This window comes from Pseudopipra pipra, chromosome Z (genome assembly GCF_036250125.1).
Source record: "Pseudopipra pipra isolate bDixPip1 chromosome Z, bDixPip1.hap1, whole genome shotgun sequence".
In the NCBI taxonomy this organism is placed as follows: Eukaryota; Metazoa; Chordata; class Aves; order Passeriformes; family Pipridae; genus Pseudopipra; species Pseudopipra pipra.
In genome coordinates, this window is record NC_087581.1 from 71126748 (window position 1) to 71141893 (window position 15146).

Sequence of the window (15146 nt, forward strand, 5' to 3'; positions counted from 1 at the left end):
CTCTGGTCGAATCTGCAGTCCCCTTCATGGCTGGCTTCAGAAACTTAGCCTTTTCTGCTTCTGACTTGAGAACAGATTTTGAAGAAACATCTGAATAGTTCTCTGCTATTTGGGTCACAGAATTCTTAATAATTCTTTGACCAGAAGTCAAATCTTTACAACAGTAACAAAAGTATTAAGTTTGTGGCAGTTCTGTCTCCTGTGAACCAGAGGATGCCAAGGCGTGTGTTCTTTTGGAGTGGCTTCTGACTGAAATTCTTCCCTCAGAAAGTTACAGTTACTATTAATATGCTTTGGAGAGCTAAAATAGAAAAAGGGCTACCGAAAGGACTCTTTCCACTTCCTTGGCATTTATAAGGGAGAAACACTTAAAAAGGGAAATGTTAGATTACAAAAGTTGGTTATGGCACTAAGATCTGATATTTCTTTACAGTAATTAAAATCATTAATTTTAAATTAGAAGGTACATATTAATCCATTCCTTCACAAGGGTTTTTTTTAAAATTTAATAGATTTCTGTAAAGGTCTTCAAGGGAATGTATATTCTAACTGAAGGAAGAAGTCTGCAGTTTGTTAATTTTTTTTGTTTTAGAAGGGTTGAGGTTTTTTGATTGAGTCCATTTTTCCATTAGTCTGAATAAATCAAGACTTAAAAATTGTCTTAATCATATATTGACAGAAGATTTTATTAACAGTAATGCTAGATGTTTTATTTCTAATTCTTTTCAAGGGTATGACAAGTAAGCAGGATTTCAGTGTGTGGAAACTTTGAGTCAGATTACACAGCCAAACAGTTTTCTTGTTAATAAAGCACACAGTTTTGTGTTGTTCTTATAAAGGCAATGATTTGGCCAGAGTTGTAGAAGCTAGACCAGACATTAACTGATAAAAAATAGATGATATATTTTGTTCACACAGTTGCTGACATAACTTTTAAAGCAGGTTTTGACATGAAGTTTCATGAAGCTCCTTTTAGCTCTATACATAAATGCATTTGTGAAAGTCGCTTGCAGTTTTATGTGAATCAGTTCTATCCAGATTTATGGATGCAAACTGTGTTTGCTTTTCAGGTTCCTGGCAAGATTTCTCTGTGCAATGATTGTGAATTGCCAAGGTAGCAGTTGCAATTTTGCTGCAGTGCAGACTTGACCATACTAATTCCTGTTTTATACTCGTATATTTGTATGTCTGGTCAACTGTCCTGTCATACTGTCTTCAGCTGGGGCACATCCTAGAAGGTTGTGTGGAAGTTTTTTGGAAAAGTGCCTTATAGTGTAAATTAAACTTGACTTTACTTAGTGGGAAACATGCAAATTGCAACCAGGACTGATGCTTCATTGTTTTTTTTATTGACATGGGTAAAAGGAGAGCAGAAATCCTGGTGCAATAAGGAACTTTGCTATGATGGAAGTAGAAAGAGCAAATGTAGAGCTGAATTGTTGGGCTTGGTACTGTAAATCAACAGCTGAATGTCCATCAGAAAATGTCAGAGAGACTGATTTTCACAGAGCTCGACTAGAGCTGTGAGTTACAACTAATGCTGTCAATAAAAGTATGTCTAAAACTATGTTTGATGAAGTGGGTCAAGAGGGCCTAGCATGAGTTAAGTCCAGAAAGGTAAAAGGGGAAACCTATGACTGTGTAACTTAATTCTAATCTGCAGTCTTCACTTAATCTGAGTTCAGTGCATTTTCCTGAATGGATAGTATTTTGATTCTCAGGGTCGAAAAACATGAAACTGTTTTTTTTTAACATTGGTTATTTGCCTTATTTAGCCATATGCCTAGAGACTAGCTCAATAGGTTACTTTTTACCAAATAGAAAAAATATATGTGCAGTTGCCATGTAACTGTTTCACTTCTTTGGAGAATAAATGTGTCTATGCAGATTTTGTCTCTTTTATGTATTCTTCCTCTGTAAGAAAGAGGGGCTTCTCTATCTAGCTATTATTATTACTATTATTACGGCTCAGTTATTCTTTTTTACACACTCATGAGAGAAAATGTCAGTGTTATACTACAAGTGAATTTTTAAAAATGTTTGTATCCATGTCTAGTTACAGTATGCTTGTTAAACAGAATAATTCTCCTATATTCATAAAGAAATAGATAAAAATTTTCAAGCTGTGGCATTTTTTAAGAGCAAAAATGATGATGGTATGTAGCTTATTCAAAAATACATTTCAGCAAATGAGTTGAAACTGAGTTGAAAAAATGGTACTAGGTCCACTGTAGATTTTTATTTAGATAAATATTGTCTGTTAATGTAAAACCATGCACCTTAGGTATTGTATGATCTACCAATAAAAGAATAACAAGAGCACAATATGAAAACCACGTATTTATCAGACTTTGTGACACAGTTGGGAAAATAAAATAGTATGTCAGATGAACTATAAGCATAAATTCTCAATTTTAATATGAGAAGAAGAAATGTCACTGGGAAGAATATACTTCTTGAAAATCTGGTTATGATAATTTATCTTTTTGTTTGGTTGGTTGGTTTTTGGTTTGTTTGTTTTTTTTTTTTTATCTCCTGGATAAATAGGTCATGCTTTCCTTGAAATCTGTGGAAAATTTATGTGACCAATTTAAACTCCTTGTCTAAAAGTAGATTTATATTTTCTATGAATGAAGGAATATTTTACTTTTGCAAATACATTAACAATACTGTATAGAGCTTGCTAACGTGTGTGTGAAATGTCACTTACAGGTGCTGACCTTAAAGAAAGGGCAAAAATGCACTCAAGTGAAGTTAGTTCTTTTGTCTCAAGAGCGAGAGCAACTATTAATGAATTGGGTAAGTAACCTCTCCCTTGAACAATGTTGTTGTAACTTTAACCTGAGAAGCATTAGATCAGAGGAATAACATAAACAGGCATGGTTAATTCTTGACAGGTAGTAGGATACCCATAACTGTTTAGCTTCACATCACAGATCTTGAATTGGAAGGCACTCAGTAAGGATTATGGAGTGTGTTGATAAACATGAATCATCATGCATTTATTCTTTTAAAATGTTCCAAAATGAGTTGGAATTTTTTAAAGAACACTAGAAAAGCTAAATCTCAACGGGAATAGAGGTGATTTTCCCTTCTGTTTTTGTAAAAGATGGATTGTTCAGTGACATCCAAGTGCTTTACAGTTTAATTTTCACTGTTGAATTCTTGTGGTTGGTATAATTAGTATGGTCTAATACATTGTAGAAACATGTTAAACATCGACGGCTGATAGAAATTTAGCTACTAAGCCTTCTAAAATTTTGCTTAATATGCAGTTGCTCTGGTGTAGTAAAACCTGTTAATAGTTTGAGATTTTAATGGACTTGTACCAGTTTTTAAGGTACAATTTCTCTGTAAGTTCTACATTATGAATTCACCATCAAATAATCATATTTTTACATCTCTGATGATCAGTTTTAATATAATTGTTTTTCAACAGGGTATTGCCAGTATGTTCTGTTGAAAAGAGAAGTGTAGTGTTCCAGGTTCTAAGCAATTAATTTTCTGCATTTCATTTACGTATGAAACATATTCTGCCACTTGAAATTTTGGCACGAAACTCAGAGGAATAAATAATTTCTCAGAAAATGTTTTTAGATACATTTCCTTAAGAACACTGTGTCAGATATTGGTTTGGCAGAATGTTATGAATGTATACCAGTATGTTTTTTCAGGTAAATGACAAACTGCTGAAGAATGTGTCTTTGATTAGGTACTTCATGGAGAAACTTGTGCCCTCAAATGAATGTCATGTCTTTGACATGACAGTAGACCGTCAGGGCTCTTTAAATAAGTAAAATCTGTGACATGCCTAGAATCATTAATTTTAGATCATTAATTTCCTGCAGCTAATGTTGTATATCATGCTGGTGTTTGTCCTTCTGTTGGAATGCCAAGCAACAAATTGTTCAGTTCAGGATTTTGTAAGAATTTTGGGAGGCTTCCTTAGCACTAACATTTTTTCAGCCTTCCTTGGCCTGAAGTTACTGGAAACACTTTGAGCTGCTGTTAATGTTTAAATAGGGGCAACTGGTTTCAAGATTTTCCGGTGATTAGTAAGTGGAGTTTTTTAATTCAATTATTTTTGGATTTTAAAGTGAGAAAATTTCTGAAGCCTGAAGTATTTGAATACGGCATTCTGCACTGAATGATGGAAAATATTCACAGTGATTTGATGCTTTATTTTGCCTCAGAGTTGAAAAAAAATCTTTGAGAAAAATATTTTATAGTCTTCATCTTCATTAAGGTTCCTGTAAGACTGTTTAACCACTAAATATGTAAGCAAATTTTCAGTGTTATCTGAAAGTTTACACTGGATCATTATAGTTACAGTGAATTACTTGAGGTTCAGGAAACCTCTATGAGTGCTTTTATTCATTGATCTCTAGTCTCTTTCTCAAGAAAGAAGCCTGGAATTGTGAGGTAGTGGAATTAATATTTGAGAACCCAGGCCAGTGAAGTACCTAGATAGGAAGGTTTGTGTGGGGATGTAATAGCTATTAGATATGCCTCTGGTTGAAAAACAGAAGCCTCATAGCCCTTGTCTCATACTGTAACAAAACTTTTTGCTTAGGTTGACTGTGTCTCTCTCCCCTCTCTCGTTTTTGCCTCTTTCTCCCCCTTCTCCCTTTCCCCTTTCCTTACTCCCTCCCTCTCCCCATTTTGCCATTTCCACTTTAAAACATAAACAGAACAGTCACTACAAGGTTCTCCTAGTTAATTTTTAAAGGACTAGAGAAGAATATTGAGATATCACTTCTAATATTACTGGTCAATTATCATATCATGTATGTTTAAACATGCATACTGTATAAGTAGCTTTAATTTTTAGGTCACATGATGTATTCCCAGTATATACATCTTTGATGCATAGTTTTTTTGAACATATTATGACAGCAGTAGATGTAGTTATGAAACAGCTCTAACATTTTTCTGAAGGGTCTTTGCAAATCAATTAAAAAATCATAGAACCATGGAATGGTTTGGATTGGAAGAGACCTTAAAGATCATTTCGTTCCAACGTCCTGCCATGGGCAGGGACACCTTTCACTGGACCAGGTTGCTCAGAGCTCCATCCAACTTGGCCTTGAACACCTGCAAAAATGGGCCATCCACAGCTTCCCTGGGAAACCTGTTCCAGTGCCTCACCACCCTCACAGTAAAGAACTTTTTCCTAAAATCTAATCTAAATCTACTCTCAGTCTGAAGCCATTGTCCCTTATCCTGTCACTCCATGCCCTTGTAAAAAGTCCCTCTCCATCTTTCATGTAGGCTCCCTTCAGGTATTAGAAGGCTACAATTAGGTCACCCCAAAGACTTCTCTTTTCCAGGGTGAAAAATCCCAAATGCTCCAGCCTTTCCTCACAGGAGAGGTGCTCCCTCCCCTTAATCAACTTGGTGTCCCTCCTCTGGACTCACTCCAACAGATCAAGCCCTTTGTGTGCAGGGGATCTCAGAGCTGAATGTAGTACTCCAGGTGGGGACTCTGTGTGTAATTCCCTATACCAGGAACTAGTAGAGAATATAAAACAAAAATTATGAGTTTAGATTAGGTGGCAGCACAAGATGTCCTGTTGTGTGATGTCCTTATGAAAAGAAGTGAATATAATTTTGTAGCAAGTCAGAGGCTCTTAGCTCTTTTCCTTTTTTTTTTTCTAAAGAAGTGATCTGTCATTACAGAATGTAGTTTTTGTGGAACTATGGGGACATTTTATTTGCATTTGGTTACTGCAATGAATCTGTATATTGAAAATGATAATGATATTTTTCCTGCCTGGGAACAACTAGAATGTTGTGAGGTGGTTAATGAGGAGAAACCATTTTCAAATTAGTATTTACCACTGAGAATGTGGTATAGCCAGGGAAAAATATTTCCAATCTCCTACTTTGTTCTTTTTCTGAGTTAAATGCTTTAATCTCATTTAAAATGTATTCTACTTTTTGCTTTTCAGAACTAGGTCATGTTTTGATAATTTGTATTCAGACGTGTGACCTAGTAAGGAGATGCTTCTTTTTAGCTATACTTTCAGAAAGAAGACCATTAAGTTACCTTTATAGACAAAATACACTAAAGGTTAATTATGTCTCGAACAACTGCATAAACTTAGCTTTTTTAGCATGCTTAGGCTTTCCTTAGTGTCTGTCAGTTTCATTACATTTAAAATCCTTATGCTAGTGGTTTTGTAAAAAGCTGAAGTATCATTTTGGAATACAGCTACAGAAGAGAATTTTCTGGAAATTAAAAGCATACTGCACTTGTTTATATGGGCATAATTTATAACTTCTTGCTAAATTTGGGTGAAGTAGTAAGACTGCAGTAAATATCACTTGATTTAAAAATAAACACATAAAAGGGCTGAAAAAACTGAACTGAGCCATTAGTTGCAGCACTTAAGATCTTTAAGGTGTGGGGAGGGGAATCAAAACAGCTTCTATTTTTAGCAGTGGTTGCTTTTGCTAAGATCATATCAGAATTGTGGGGGTTTGTTTGGGGTTTGGTATTTTTTTTGTGTGTGTTTGGGGTTTTTGTGTTTTTTCTTTTCTTTTTTTTTTTTATAGTAGAATTTGTAAGAGTACTTGTCCATTACTATATTCTGCCTTGAGGCACTTCACTGCAGATGTAAGACTGTCTTTACCCTCAAGAAACAAGGAGAGTAAAGCCTTAATAGATCTCTTGTAACTGTGCACAACAAGACAGGCCTGCCTAAATTGAATCAAATTACACTGACTTCCAGAAGACTTGTTTCTGATGCTTTGGGGGGTAAAAAACCCCTATCATTCTGGGTCAGATCTTCAATATGTATTTTTATAGCATGACTCCCATTAAGTCCATGTCTGGGCTGTGATATTATTGTTGTAGATATGTTATCTGTTGGGATTTCAGTTGCAAAACAAACTGAGGCTATGTATGGGGCTGAATGCAGAAACCACACTCCTCCATAAAAACACCTTGTTCAACAGAAAGTAAAAGTGAAGCTGTAGAAAAAATTTCAGCTCAGCCAATACATGTAATTACTCAGAGTGACATTTGGCCCCAGCCTCTAATAAGTGAGAAACTTACTGTTTAGCAAAGCTCTTCCAAAGAACATAGGCACACGTACCCAAATCCCACAAGCAGGGAATAAAAACTGGAGACTGACTTTCTTGGTTACTTTCTAAGATTAAAGAGTGGTCAGCTTGTTTTTTATTTCACATTTGGAGACAAAACACCTTACTCATGGCCTAATGGAACCTAGATCTGCAGTAAGTTAAGAATGAAATTTTTAATAAAATAATGACATTACTTGTTTTCTGTAGATTATGTTGCATTATAACAAACCTTGCAGTACTTTGTGAAAGGCAGATGATTAATTTTGATACCTAAGTTGTGATACAACTGCAATAAGTGGTGATATTTAATAACTTTGTTTATACATAATTTTTACAGATATGATTAGTTTTAATGTTAGTTTTAACATAGTTTGAATGAGATCATCCTCAGAAAGCACCTTGTGGTCAGTTGCTTGCACTTGTGTTTTTTATTGTGTGCTTTTATTTTTATTCAAAGCAGATACATCTCTATAGATTTTTTTTTTCACTCCCTTCCTTTCTGTGTTATTCTGGCTTCTTTCAGTCATCACCAAACTTTTAACTTACCTAAAAGAATGCACTTGTATCATCCTTCTGGAGAACATCCTCTTTTCCAAAAAGTTCCAGTTTTGAATGTTGAAGATCATGCATCCTTGGGAATTTTTTTCTTTGTGCCACGTTACATTCTACAGTTCAGTTTTGGATGCAAGCTCTCAGAAATCCCAGGAATGATATCAGGATTATAAAAATTTCAATTGTTTTCTGGTCTGCCAACTACTACCCCACCTTCCCACTGTGAGTTCTCAAAAGTTAGCAAGAATAATAATTGATGAGGTCAGTGCAGTGCCTTATATTGCTATTTGAGTTTCTGGGGCTTCTGTGGAGCTTTGGTTAGCATTTAAAATCCTGGTTTAGTAATGAACACTCCAAGCCTGATTACTGCTCCTTATGTAACATTTACCCAATTTATCTGTTTGCTGGAGGCAGATCTGGCCATCAAAGGCAGAGTACTCTAGTTTGGAAATCTTTTGGTAAGAACTGAGGATTTCTCTCGTAGGGAAGAGTGATACAGGTTGTAACTGGCATTTACTGGAAAGCTGAATGAAATTTCACGGCTATCAGATTTGAAAAAGGACTAATGTACAGCTAGCAGAGCCATGCTTAGCAGCCTGCCTCAGGCATCATGGTGTTTTTGTGTTGCTGACACCGTGAAAGGGAGATTTTGGCACAGGGCACAGTATTCCGCTTGCTGTGTTGTGTGGTTGCCTTTTTGGTTAAGTGTACTGCATAGCTAATGCAGTCCTTGACTGCTTGCATTCTGAGTGTGTTGCTGAGCTCTTGGTTGTTTTCCAGTAGTAGATTTACTGCTTCTCTTAATATTGAATTAATTTAAGATACCTGTTGACAAAGTGTTGCCTGTTTCCTAAACAGACAGTTCTGTCCATGCAGAGCAGAAATTAGGGGCTTTGTCAAATTGCACTGGATTGTTTTTAATTAAAAACCACAATTCTAAATTCTGTACCATTTTAGAGACAATAAATACAATAGTAAACTTCTCTACCAAGATGTTTATTAGCTATTTATATGACAACAGTACTTCCACAATTGCTAATACATTTCCCTCCCCACCCCCCCCAATAATAACCTTCTAAAAACTTACAAAAGAAATGCTGAAATAGAGGACCTGAATATTAGAATAAGCTGATTTTCCTTCTGTGTAGATCTGAAGATCAGAGGTGGCTTTGCATTGCTGATTCATTGCTTTGATCTGTGGTGCTGCTGTACAGCCTTGACAAAAATCAACATATCCTCAGCAGTAGTTTAGTTTTCCTACTGGCAGTAATTCCAAGTGCTGCTTTATGAGGAAAAGAGGCTATGTTCTGGACATGGCTCTTTAATTTTCCTTCCACAAAAAGTAACTGTACCCAAAAGGAGGGTGCTACTTGCTCAAATGGTCTATTGAGATCAACACAGCCAGTTTGCACTCTGTTAGAACAGGCCTCCAGTATGACTTGCTGTCCAAAGCGGCTGTTCCCTCTCTAGGGAGCCACATTTTGTGTGTTTGATGCACTGGAAAACTCAACCCTTTCCTCACCTTGCTCAGGTTTGATATTGCATGTTTCCATCCCCGAGTGAGAAGGAATAGTTTGTTAGCTCTTTTTCTTTGCCTGTCTTGGTCTCTGGCTCTGTTCCTAGAACGCATCAGTATTAAAAGGGCAGCACTCCTGGCGTGGTACTGAAAGCATAAAGTTGTCCTTCTGTCTAAGAAATCCAAATGTCATTGCCTGGCCCAGGCATGAGGCTTTGACTTCAGAGTAGCATGTTCTAGTCTTGTGTTGCACACACCCTTTGCCTAGGTATGCACTGGCTTGATGATATTGCCAAGCTAGTTAATGAAAAAAAAATTATGCTTCCTGTGAAATGTTAGGGAGTGTTTTGTAGTATTCTGTGAATGAGCGGTCTTGAAACTATTGTTTGATACATTGTGCTAGTTTAGAAATAAAGGTATTTTAGCACTAGACTGGGCAATGCATTGAATCAAACAAGGATGCTTGTGTTGTCTTCATACTGTAAATCAGACAAGTAGATGATAAAAAAAAAAAAGAAAAACATATCCCTTTTGATTTTCTTAGCAGAGATTATATTAGAGATTATAGCTGTGCATATGTATTGTGTGTATATATTATGTAGAGACTGTAGTTTGAGTTTTATTTTGTGTGAGCTTTAGGAAATAAAAAAAATTACATAGAAGTAGAATGTAAAAAGGTAACTGAATTCATTTAACATTGGTGTTATCCCCCGTGTTTTATAAATTCACTGCTTGATTATGTGCTCTGCTGTTTGTGTTAGTAATAAATTCTTAAATGTACTTAGTAAGGGTAAGAAATACAAGAAATAATTTTAATTTTTCTCCTATCCAAAGCTTTTACTCATTTGCACAGAAAGTAGATTCTGTCACCTGGGTTTTACGTCGTTATTGTCTTACTGAAGGCAGAACAAGACTAGAAGGTGGAACATTAGGAAATATGATGAAACTGAGGAATCTGTTTATCAAACTGAAGTGTGTCACTGAAGATGAATGAAACATGCAAATAATTTTATATAATACAAAAAGAAAATAATGGAAGAGTTGGCTATAGCAAACTGTAGCTAAATGGTTTGATTAAAGCACCTCTTTCATTCCCATTAGTTTCCCAGTTTCTGTTTCTATTATCAAGAATGTAAAACACAGTGTCTCTATTACCTGTCCACAATAAAGTAGCAAATAGAAAATTTTAAAAAATAGGAATGTAATATTCCTAATACTCCTATATTAAGGTTGTTTTGATTGGCTTTTTGTCTTTCAAAAATATTTTTTTCTAGGTCATATATAAGAGTGAGTAATCACTGGAGGAAACTGGGAAATTAATGGGATTGAGTGAGGAGCTTTAGCTGTTGTCATAATAAAGGGAAGAAAAATTTTATTAATATCTTTTGCTTAATAATCAACTGTAAGCTATGCACAGTAACCTTTTTAACTAAAAAGCAAAATTTCTTTAAAATGCATTAAAAAAATTCATTTTTTTTATGCAGCTCTTTACTGCTGTTGATTGTCTGCCTGAACTTTGAAGGTATTAAAGCAAAGACACTGATGTTCAAACAACTCTACTAACAGTTGCAGTCTATTAAGCTTCTTATCCAGAGCACAGGAATTAGAGGGTAGATAAAAGCTTTTCACAGCTGTACTCTAGCAAATGAATGGCAAAAAGCTGTGTGTGTCCAAATGCATACATAGCCTATTCAGAATTAAGAGTGTGTGGTCATGTTTTTGCAGATGGATATATTTTTTTAAAATATTTTAAGACATATAAGTTTCTTCGAGTAGTTGCTTTTTCGTTCTTTTTGCAATTATGAGAGGTAAAGCTTTGCAGCATTTAATTACTTGCCTTTTGCAAACAATGGTTTGACCAATCTTCTTTAACTTCAACTTCCTATAGGAAGATTTGACATCTCTCTCAGACTCTTTCATATTTTGCTACATTCATTGGTTGGTTTTCTTAGTGTTACAGAACGAATGGAAATATTTGTTGAAGTATTTGGTTTCTGTTAGCTTTTTTCCCCCCCATAGAAAGGTCTTTTCCTGATGGTAGTGTTGCAACTGAAAATGCAAGCAAACTGTTGTAGCCACTGACTTGATAACAGATTTTGCAAGGTAAGGTAAATGCCTGAAAAAAACCTGACATTCCAGTGATAATATGCCATCTTGGCATTATTATTTTTCTTCAGGAAAAGGTCCCTTAAGATGGAATCAAGATATAGTATTGTGTTGCAATTATTTTTCTGATTTCCTATGACAAAAATTATCTAATATGTAAGTGTAATTTTGTGATTATAATATTCCTAATATAAAGAATATTTCAAATATCAAAATTGCATATGGTGTACCTCTACTTGCCACTCAAGGTGCATCGTTTATGTCCTTTAAATTTTTTTTTAATGGAAAAAAAAAATCTTAATTTTTACAATGAAGAGTCACATCACCAAGGGAGATCAAAAATCTATGTAGTGCCCAGGTGGAAGAGAAGTCTATTCTGACTTACAAGATAAGAATATCTAGGCATGAACTTAATTATTTTAAAGCCAAATTATGATCTGTTCCCAGTTATTATGCAAATTAGGGTGTGGTTTTAAATAATCATTACTGCTGACTCAAAATTCCTATTTGCATCCGTGACCTTTTGAAAACACTTTTCTAACTTGCAACCAGAAAACTTGCAGATATAAGGTTCATAAGGAGACTGTAAAGTAACAGGTCTTGAACCTTTCTTTCAGTGTTCTTGGTGTAGGAATCAGACATAGACTTGCAGTATTATGTGGGTTTAAGCTATTGCTAGTTGGAATATACACTGAAAATAATGACCATGTAAATGAGTGCATTGTTTTGTAGTAACAAACCTAAAATTTGTAATTCTTTCTTTAACACTTGTACTCTTCAGATGTGACTTCTGTTTCTTCTGTCTGGCTATTAAGACATTTGGGGGGCATGTGACCATTCCTTTTATTAACTTGAAGGCTCCATTATTGTTGCTACATTTGTATAAATGTACTAAGAAACATGGAGGGGGAGCTTTCTTATCTGTAGAATAAAGTTCATCCTTGGAAAGGTGCTGGAACAACTAAACATGGAAACTAAACTACTACTGGGCACATGAGGGACCAGAAAGTTGTGAGGTGTAGTCAACATGGAATCACAGAGAGGGAAATCTTGCTTGACTAGTCTTATAACCTATGAAGAAATGACTGGTTTCGTAAGTGGGGAAAGAGCAGTGGATATTTTCTGCCTTGACTTCAGTAAGGCTTTTGACAGTGTCTCTTATAAGATTCTCATAAAGTAACTGATGGACTGGGTCAGCAGGCAGCAAAGTGGATTGAAAATTGGCTAAATGAATAGATGCAGACTCTGGGCATCAGCAGCATGAAGTCTGCTTGGAGGCCCCTAGCCAGCAGTGTGTATCCCAGGGGCCACTGCAGGGTTCAGTGTACCCTCAGCAAGTTTGCTGCTGGCATAAAAGTGTAAGGAACAGGCTGTGCCATCATTTAGAGGGAACTCAGCAAGGTGGAGAAGTAGGCTGACACAAACCTCATTAGGTTCAGCAAAGGAAAGTGCAAACAACCCCATGCACCAGTACATGCTGGGGGTAATGATATGAAAAGCAGCTTCACAGAAAAGCCGTGCAAGTCCTTTGGACACCAAGTTAACATGAGACAGCACTGTGCCCTCGTGGCAAAGAACTACAATGGGCTGACAATGAATGTTGCCAGGGAGTTGAGGGAGGTGATTCATTCCCTCTCATCGGCGCAGGTGAGGCCACTGCTGGAGTACTGTGGCCAGTTCTAGGCTCCCCAGCAGAAGACAAAGATGGAGCTACTGGATAGTCCAGTGAACGGCCATGAAGATGATGAATGCTCTGGAGCATTTCTCCTATGGGGGAAGGTTGACCAAGCTAGGGCTGTTCAGCCTAGAGAAAAGAAGGCTCAGGAGGTGATCTCATCAATATAGAAATGTCTAAAGGGGAAGGTGTTAAGAAGAAGCAGCTGGGCTATCTCCTGTCACCAGAGGCCATGAGCACAAACTGGGACACAGAACATTCTTCCTGAGCATCACAAAGTCCTTATTCACTCTGAGGGTGAGGGTGACTGAGCGTTCATACAGGTTACCCAAGGAACTTGTGGAGTCTTCCTCCTTAGAGATCTTCAAAAGCCATCAGGACATGAGCTTGAGCTGCCTGCTCAAGGTGATGCTGCTTGAGCAGAGGGGTTGGACCAGGTGACCTCCAGAGGTCTCTTCCAGCCTCAGCTATCGTGTGATTTAAAGGTTTCTCATGTGCTGCAGATGTATGTAGGCAGATATTTGCCACACTTTCTCAATCTGCTAGAGTTAGATAATGAATTGTGGAACTGTTAATCTGTTCTTCAATTTATAGCATACTTTCCTCCAGTAATGCATATCATACTCACAGTATGCAGGGTATTTTTAGACAATTCATCTTCCTTGCTTTATGTTCTAGGAAATCCATTATTCAGAAGGAAAAATGAGCTGCTGGACATGACCCCTGATGTTGCTTGTCCTAGTAAGCTGTTCACTAATCAGCCTTATTTGTCAAATAATCAGAAACGCACCTGTGAAATAAATAGGTTGGACAATCTATTTTTTGGTTCTGTGGGAACTCAGTTCCACTGTCATGTAAAATTGAATTCTCTTGCTGCTTCTGTCTTAGTTGGACACTCATAGTTTTTGAGGCAAATAGAGTACTCTCACTACTTTCTTTTCAGTCAGTACCAGGAAAAAAGAATTCTTCTTTTCATAATTAAAGACAAGTCAAGCTTATGAATCTGGTTTGGTAGGTACCAGAGGTAGTAACCAGCTTCTGATTTATGTCTGAATAGCTGTTCTTTCTGATGATTGATTGCCAGAGGTCACTGAAGTAAGATGAGGGATGAACAACAAGGACTTTTTTGAACATTATGCAGGTATAGGACAACACAGGATTAGCTAGGGAAGTTAAGGTGACTGTCTTTATTTTAGTGTTTCATATCAAATGGATAAAAAGGCAAGCTTTAAAATGGGGCTGCATTTGAATGTTCCTAAATACCAGATTCTGACTGTTAAAATTAGTTGAATAGAATATATTTGTCCTAATCTGTAAAAGAGTACTTCAAAAATAGAAGTTAATTGTCTCTAGGGGACCATATAGAATTTGTGCATTGTTAGGGCTTGAGTGGGCTTTCATGGAATTTTCTGATTCATGGGAATCATGAACTGTTGCTGCAGTAACAGCACAAACATTTTACTTCAGGAGAAACTGAATTCTATGCCTGCCGGACTTCAGTTCTTCAATGATGACTCCTATATCCTAGCTATAAGAAAGGAATACTACAGTTATCCTACAGGTTGATTGTAACTGCTACCAAGCTACAAATGTGTGATTCTCATATACTTCACTGGTACTTGAACAGTCTGCATCTCACAATATCTTGTGCCTTGCTCAGGAATTTTTTTTTGTTTTTTATGAGTATGTGATACAGTTGCTAACAGAAAATATTACAGGTATAAATTTACTTGGCAAGCAAGGGAGATGCTCTTGGAAGGTTGGTCTCTTTGACACATTCTGCATCAGTAACTCTGTTTTCTGGGTGTTATGTATTTTAATTTAATCAATCTGGACAAGTTCATGTAGGTTGACCAGGAGCACAAATCATGAAGTCTGGAATTCTGGATAACTGTATTATTTTTCTGATGCCTGTTTCAGGAACTATCAGTAAGAGACCAGTATTGGTGATAGGTCTTCCTTTGAGTCCTTGGACACCATCTAAAGAATGTGTGTATTGCCTGTTATGTGAAATATACTGCATATAATGTTTCATAAAAGCAAGGCTACTTTCATATATAAATTTTTGCTGTTTTGGTTTTAGTCTATGTATTCATTCCTTGCACTCCTTCCTTCCTTCTTCCGAAGTAACTGTGGAAAGTAGATTTTTCCTGGTTGATCAGACCACTTATTTTCTGTCAATAGTGAGAAAGTGAGATCGTGAAAAAG

General features: G+C 36.4%; 1 protein-coding gene across 2 annotated transcripts in view; it reads left to right on the forward strand.

Moving 5' to 3' along the window:
• Positions 1-15146, forward strand: part of AUH (AU RNA binding methylglutaconyl-CoA hydratase) — a 112765-nt gene that overhangs the window by 33557 nt on the left and 64062 nt on the right. For both annotated transcript variants that reach the window (XM_064642814.1, XM_064642815.1), the window contains one exon: positions 2713-2799. In XM_064642814.1, the coding sequence (XP_064498884.1) occupies positions 2713-2799 (87 nt within the window). The remainder of the gene's footprint in view (positions 1-2712; positions 2800-15146) is intronic.